General features: G+C 34.4%; 1 protein-coding gene across 1 annotated transcript; it reads left to right on the top strand.

The window, feature by feature from the left end:
• The first annotated feature begins 356 nt into the window (after nucleotides 1-356).
• LOC133847784 (signal transducer and transcription activator-like) lies at nucleotides 357-2,186 on the top strand. The gene has a single exon (XM_062283005.1). It carries the CDS (start codon nucleotides 357-359, stop codon nucleotides 1,872-1,874), a length of 1,518 nt encoding a protein of 505 aa, XP_062138989.1. The 3' UTR covers nucleotides 1,875-2,186.
• Nucleotides 2,187-7,707: the final 5,521 nt, after the last annotated feature.

The following is a 7,707-nucleotide window of genomic DNA, read 5'->3' as shown; positions in this document are numbered from 1 at the left end:
ATGTATGCGTCAATCTAAGGTCTATCACTACGTAAACAGTTATATAATATATTGTGAATCAAAATTTTTGAAATTCAAATAATAATTGTGGTACATTTTTGCTAAAATTGGTACAAACAATTTTTTTTGGAATGGCAACCCTGATTACACCACCTATTGCACTAATTAATCTATCGAAATAAGTTTCGATAGGTACACTGATTTAGTAGCAATCGATATTGTGATCTACTGCTAGTAATCTAAACTGAAAGTATCGATAAGTTCCTTGTAATTCTTGAGCTTTCTTCGGAGCTGCGCAGTTAGCGAGCAAAATAAATATTTGGAGATCTCCGTAGAAACTTGTTTGCCATTCAAAAATGAATAATCCTGAAAGTGTGCGTACCAGTTACATGGCTGAAAGTGATTTTTTTGATTCGGCTTCTGGTCTGTCGTACAAGTTAGAGCTTACTGATATCCATCGTCAGATTGTGCAAAGCCTCTCAAACTTTACCACCACAATCACCGAGCAACAACAAAAGCTAAAGGCGAATGAGGTGTGCCTCTTAGAGCGCAGCTTTTTTTACTATAAGCATCTGCAGGATATGGTCATCACGGAGCTAAGGAACTGGCGTCGTCAACAGGCGCTGGCAGCAAATGGAGCACAGTTCAATGAAGATAATCTGGATGTGATACAACGTTGCTTCGAGTTGCTGGAAAACTTCATCAATCAATTACTGGCTGCTATCGAGGGCATTCCAAAAGAAGATGAAGAAGTCGCTGAGCTTCGCGAGCGAATGCAGCTAGCACAAAAGTATCTGGTAGGATCAGCATTGATTGTGGTCAAACAGCCGCCACAAGTGATGATGACAAACACACGCTTTGCAGTCTCAGTGCGATGGCTTCTGGGCTCCCAACTGGTCATGAGCCGCAATCCGCTCACAATCGAGTGTAACATTTTTTCTGAGAGGCAGGCAAAACATTTTGTTGGCTGTCAAAGCCCCCACTTGAATATGATCAAGTGCCATTTAAGCCAAATGGGGTCGGGAAATCTGCAGAACAGTTCAAGCATCATGGAATATCAACCGACAAAGCAAATATTCTGCGCCAACTTTAAGAATATGCTGCTCAAGAAAATCAATCGATCGAAGACAGTTGACAGAGTTTTGGACGAAAAGTTCACGCTGTTCTTCTATGCAACGTTTAAATTGAATGACAACAATGTTTGCGCCTGGACATTTTCACTGCCCGTGGTGGTGATTGGGCATAGCAGACAGAGGCCAAAATCTTTGGCTACCATCATATGGGACAATGCATTTGCGGATGTTATGCGCATTCCCTTTGTGGTCAGCGACTATGCCACCTGGTTGGAGTTATCTATTGCGCTCAATATGAAATTTACAGCCTGCACACAGCGTCCATTAACCGCAGACAACTTGGCGTTTCTACATGAAAAACTCATGGATCGACGCTTCGATGCATACATAACATGGAATACGTTCTGCAAGAATCGGTTGCCAGAATGCACATTCACCTTTTGGGAGTGGTTCTATTCCGTCATGAAACTGATCAAGGACCATCTGATGCCCTTGTGGAAGGCAAATCTTATCACGGGCTTCATCACCAAGGACAGGACTCAGTGTGAGTTGCTTTGCGCAGAACCTGGAACATTCCTGTTGCGCTTCTCCGAGAGCAAATTAGGTGCCATCTCCATTGCCTATGTGAATGATCAGCAAGCCATAACGATGCTCTCGCCATGGACTGCTCACGATTTGCGCATCATCAAACTCGCCGATCGCATACGTGATCTGCCAATGCTGCACTTCCTGTTTCGGATCGACAACAAGGGAGAGTGTTTGGATCTTGATGATGCCTTTGAACAGTTTTATTCGCAGTAAGCTAAGAGATCAGCTCGCACAAACGGTTATGTGCCCAGCACAATCCATGTGGACGTGCCTGGCAATAAGAACCTGCGCTCTACTAAAAATCGTCCTCCTAAAACAGACGATCAGGAACTGTTCGATGCGATCTTGAAAATCTAGATAACTCAGAAAACTTTTAGCTTAACTTAATATAATATACGAATTTACAAATGACAATGAAAGAAATAATATTAAGCTCTTTAAATCTCGTGAAACACAAGGTTACAGATATATAAATAACGTGAAATTACTTTCAACTAGTGGAAGAAATTGTTTTTATGAACATAACTCGACACTTCCCACTTTGACAACGAAGTGAAGATTTTTTTTTGTAAAGAATATGTTACAAGAATTATGGCAAGATAAAACTATGGATAAATACATATGTTAATACATGAAAATATCAAAGGAAAAAAATATGTTAAGTTAATTGATAAACAAAAAAGTTAAGTTCATTGAGAAAGCTCAAAACTTGCGATCAAGTATTATATTTTTGAAATTTTATTGAAGTGAATTTTAATTTTAATTTGTATTTGATTTAAAATTTGACAAGAATATTGTTAATTTAATTTGTTTAAGACCTGCATTTAATGAATTTTTGAAGTATGCGTTTGATTTAAATTTTCTTTAATTACACAATTAATCCGTACATAATAATAATATGTTACACAACTATTTTTTTTTATTTCCATATCTATCGACTAACTAATGAATGTACTCCAAAGAAATAAGAATAAAGCAGAGCAAGGACATACTTAATATTTTTGTATCTTATGATATCTTGTGAAGGTGAAGCTTTCGCGCGCAATGAGATGAAGTTATCTCGCTACGGATACTTCGCATCCTAATTCGTTGGTTTTGCACTGAGGGAAAAATAAAAACAAGTAAGAAAGCTACAGTCGAGTATGAGAAGTAGTGACGCTAGGTCTGATCTGAGTCAAGATCCCAGCTCTGTTTTATATTTATTAGCAAATCAGGAATTCCATGGTATAAGGCAAAGTCAATGCAAAGTTGCAGCCTGGGATATTGCTCGAGAGGCCTAACGTTCGTCCGGCCCTTTCGGCTTTGCATTATTCCGGCCCTTAGCAGGTGCAGTTGAACGACGAACAGAAACTCCTGGAACCATTGGCAGCCTTTGTAGCTGGCCATATGACTTCCTAAGCAGTGATAGCAAGTAGGTAAAGCATCTTGGGAGCGCGTACATTGTGAAGTGTGATGGTTTTCTCCACATCTGGCACAGTTTGGATGACGGCGACAGCATTTGGCAGTGTGCCCATACTCCTGACATCTTAAGCATTGCGCTATTTCGGATGATTTACGCATCCTTTCGATTCTCACTTTTTGACGGCAAAGAGTGTTTAATTTGTGAATTTTTGTGAAGAAGATGTTGAGTTTACCATCAGTATTTGTTGTTGATTTTAGGTTGTGAATTTGTAGCATCATCATAGCCAAGAGTTTTGAAGTTCTCCGTTATGTCGCTGTTTAACGTGCTATGGTGCAGGCCTTTTACAACGATTCTACATATACGGCTTGTCTGTTTTCAATTGGTAGGTATGAAATTCCAAACCAACGTTATCCATATGGTCCACAATGGCTCTGTAGGTATCACTGTCTTTAGGGAATATTCTTATCGTTTCGCCTTGATTGACCTTAACGATAACTTTGTCTCTACTAGCAACCTCATCTATGAGTTCAAATAGGTCACTTAGGCTATTTGCGTGCACTACTATTTGTGGTGGCTTTGAATTTTCTCTACGTCCAGGAGCAGCCTCATCATTATCATTATTGCTAACTGCTGCGTTGTTCACTGTGACATTAGTATCACCTACAGTTGTTTCATCAGCATCATCCGTATCATCATCCATGTCCAACAGAGCGAACATGTTGCTTGCCTGAGATCGATTGCTCTGTGTCAGTAGAGCAGCACTTTTGCTGGTGCTTGTCTGATCAGTGATCACTCCCAGCCGAGGTTAAGCGTAAGCTTTCATGACCATTGAACGCGTCAATCTAAGGTCTATCACTACGTAAACAGTTAACATATAATATATAATATATTGTGAATCAAAATTTGTGAAATTCAAATAATCTTTCGTGAACAAATTTGTGGTACATTTTTGGTACAAACAAGTAAGAAAGCTACAGTCGAGTGTACTCGACTGTGAGATACCCGCTACCCATTTTGAATAAAAGAAATGTATTTTGCGGTATTATTCTCAAAATATACCAAATATACTGCAAAAATACTATAAAAAATACCAAATGGTATATGTGGTATATCGATATAGTACCACATTCAAAATATACCATAGACGGCTCAATATACCAGATTGTCAGCCAAAGCAACTAAGACCCCTAGTAAGTAGGCGTTTTGCCCAACAATTTTTATCTGATCGCAACTATATGCAAAAATTCGCAACTCTAGCTTTAAAATTACGCTTGTTATTCAATTTTTTTTGATTTTCGGGGGCGGAGGTGGGCGTGGCAAAAATTTGAAACAAACTTGATCTTTGCAAATTATAGCTCTATCTCTTATAGTCTCTGAGATCTAGGTGTTCATACGGACAGACGGACAGACGGATGGACGGACAGACGGACATGGCTAGATCGTTTCGGCTGATTAAGAATATATATACTTTATAGGGTCGGAGATGCCTTCTTCTACCTGTTACATACATTTCCTGCCGGCACAAAGTTATAATACCCTTCTACCCTATGGGTAGCGGGTATAAAAATTTTTTTGGAATGGCAACCGTGCTCACTCTATCTCTCTCTTTCTGGTGCGACAGACAGACGGAAACGCCAGCGACCGCAAACATAGCCGCGTCATCGTCATCGACGACGACGACGACGGCGACGCCGCAAAACAATTGCCGGCCATTGTTGTTGTCGTTGGGCGACCCCCACGGCCCCAAATGGCCCCAGCGAAGTCGAAGACTAAGACGAAGACGAAGACGATGTTGTTGTTGTTGTTTTACTCAATACACTTTCCTCGCTAGGTTGTGCACTGTATTTTAGTATCGAGTTGGCGGCCACTTGAAAATATCGATAGTTTGCATAATTAAATAAATCGATATGTAATTGAATATGCAAATTCGAAAGTGACTTTTCAAGCTGTCGACACTTGATTATCCATGGCAATGACACAATACCATATTACAGTTGAATGTAAATGATAAACAATAATACTTATATTATATAATCCATAAGTTAAGTGAATGATCGATAGTTGTATTAAGTCGTCTTTATATAAATCTGAATGATTTTATTTTTACATTTTAGCACAAATATTTTTTTTGCATAAACTTTTAGTAAATTGAGCTCTTTTTATTTATTTTTATTTGCATTTTTTTTCAAATTATTAACGAATCTTATTAATAAAATTAAATAATTTACCTTAGATCATGATAAAGATAAAAATTTATGATTGGATTTTTTCTTTTGTGATATCTTTAAAATTAACTGATAATTTAATGTTTCATATAACAGATAATAAAAAATACAGTAATAAAAAGTTTGATTTTATAGAAAATAATAAAGCGGATTTAAATATATAATAATTTTTCAAAATAACATTTTTAAAATGTTTCCCGTTTCTTTTAAAATTTAAAATAAATGTTTAACCGTGATTCTTGATATTGGTTTATATAATGATTAATTTTGTAGTGTTAGAATTTTGGTTAAATAAATAGTAAGTTTATAATGACATCAAAATGTTTTTATTTTTATTTTAAATCTTAAAGAGTTAATTAATCATTTAAATTGAATCAAATGGAGCAGTCTTCATTAATCAAGGATTAACACAATTAAAAGAAACTGGACTGCAATCAATATGAAAACTTAACTCCAATATAACTGTACACAGCAAAGACAAGGGCACGTGTTTTTGGAATCGTGAGAATAATGAAGATCATATTAGCACTATGATAAACACGAAATGCTGATCGATCAATCAATGAAAATGTTTCAAACATGTGCCAATCTTTTTTTATTTTTATTTTTATTTTTTTGTGGATAGTGTATACAAATGTCGATGATGTATTTTCCAATTTATCTTATTATTTATTTATTTTTTGTGTGTTTTTTTTTTTGTGTTATTCTCGTTTCTTGTTTTCTTACATTTTGTTACATTTGCCTTGCCATTCATATTTTGTTTATTGTTGTTACCGTCTCCATCTTCACCCTCGTCTCGGTCTCCCCTCGCTTCCCTTATGAACAAAAGTTGCGCCATGGGGCAAGCACAATGGCTCTTTGACCCTGACTTTTAATATGTACGTCGCTCAGTTGCCTCACTCATTTCATTCTCACTATCCCGTCGCGTCGCGCCGCGTCGCCCACCCAACCGAACGAACACACCCCAATCCCCAAGCCCCACAACCCGACAACCCCACAACCCCATCCCACATCATTCACGTGCTAAATTATTGTTATTATGATACCCTGTAAGCCATAAAACGTGGACGGTTAACACAGCAATAACAGACAACATAAGACAGCGACGAATTGAAGCATAGTTGTGTTATGCTTATGAGTTATGGAATATGGGCGGAAAAGCCTTGAGAATTAATTGTTGTTATTTATTTATTGTAATCTTATTATTTATATGTAATCTTAGCAAATTAGTCTTACTAGATTTCAGTAAGTATTCCTTTTTTTATGTTTGTTAAAGTAAGATTGTCATAAAGTTAAAGGAAATAAATATTATAATATTAGAAATATAAAATATTGAAATATGAGAAATAGCATTTAATATTATTATTATTGTTATTATTATTATTATTATTATTATTATTATTATTATTATTATTATTATTATTATTATTATTATTATTCTTATTCTTATTCTTATTCTTATTATTATTATTATTATTATTATTATTATTATTATTATTATTATTATTTTTTTATTTTTATGTTTTTCATTTCATAACTTTTTTTTCATAATACTTATTTACATTTGAACACTTATTTAATATATAACAAAAGGGTATCTAGTTAGTTGACCTGTTTTTTGACTTCCATCTTATTTAAAATGTTGTTATTCATTCAACTAAAACCGAAAGCAATTTTAAGTTGAACTTGAAGAAATAACGTAAAAATAAGTCATTAAGCTAAAATCATTATCTAATTGTGTTTTATGCGCAAAACTTCCACTATGAGTAAGAGTATTAATGTTCGTTTTTATTAATATATGTAATTAGTAGTAGCTGTTACTTATTTTTTTATTAGTTTATTTTTGTAACTTAGAATTAAATTCGAGAGTACTTGAATGAACTTATGTTTTATTCTATCTATTTTTTTTGCTTTATTTAGTATTTTCATATCACAAATTTGAAACGGTTTTAAAAACACATTTTTTTTTAATGCTATGCATAAGAAATTAATGTTAATAAATTAATAATTGACCATGCGAACATTATTAACATTTATTTATTTATATTTATAATAATAATAATAATAATAATATTTATTTATAATAAAAATATTAAAACAACAGGACAATTGGAATTCGCCTATTTAAACAAATGAATAGTGAAACAAAAGCACATATTTTAGGGGAAATTATATTTAAACAAAAAAAATAAAAAAAAAACATTCAAAAATAGTTAAATATTTGCATGAAATTTGCATGTTGTTTGTTTCTCATTAGTTAGTAAATAATTTGAAAATTGTTAAATATTTGCATTTAATCTTTTTTTTAGTTTGTAAATAATTTCTTGAGTAAAACTCAATTACAGGGTATCAAGCAGTTGAGCATACTCTGAAGCATGCTTGTTATTATTATTTATGGATGTGTTAGTAAATAATTTCT

The sequence above is a fragment of the Drosophila sulfurigaster genome, chromosome X, assembly GCF_023558435.1.
Source record: "Drosophila sulfurigaster albostrigata strain 15112-1811.04 chromosome X, ASM2355843v2, whole genome shotgun sequence".
Lineage (NCBI taxonomy): Eukaryota > Metazoa > Arthropoda > Insecta > Diptera > Drosophilidae > Drosophila > Drosophila sulfurigaster.
This window is presented reverse-complemented; position numbering and strand designations above follow the sequence as displayed.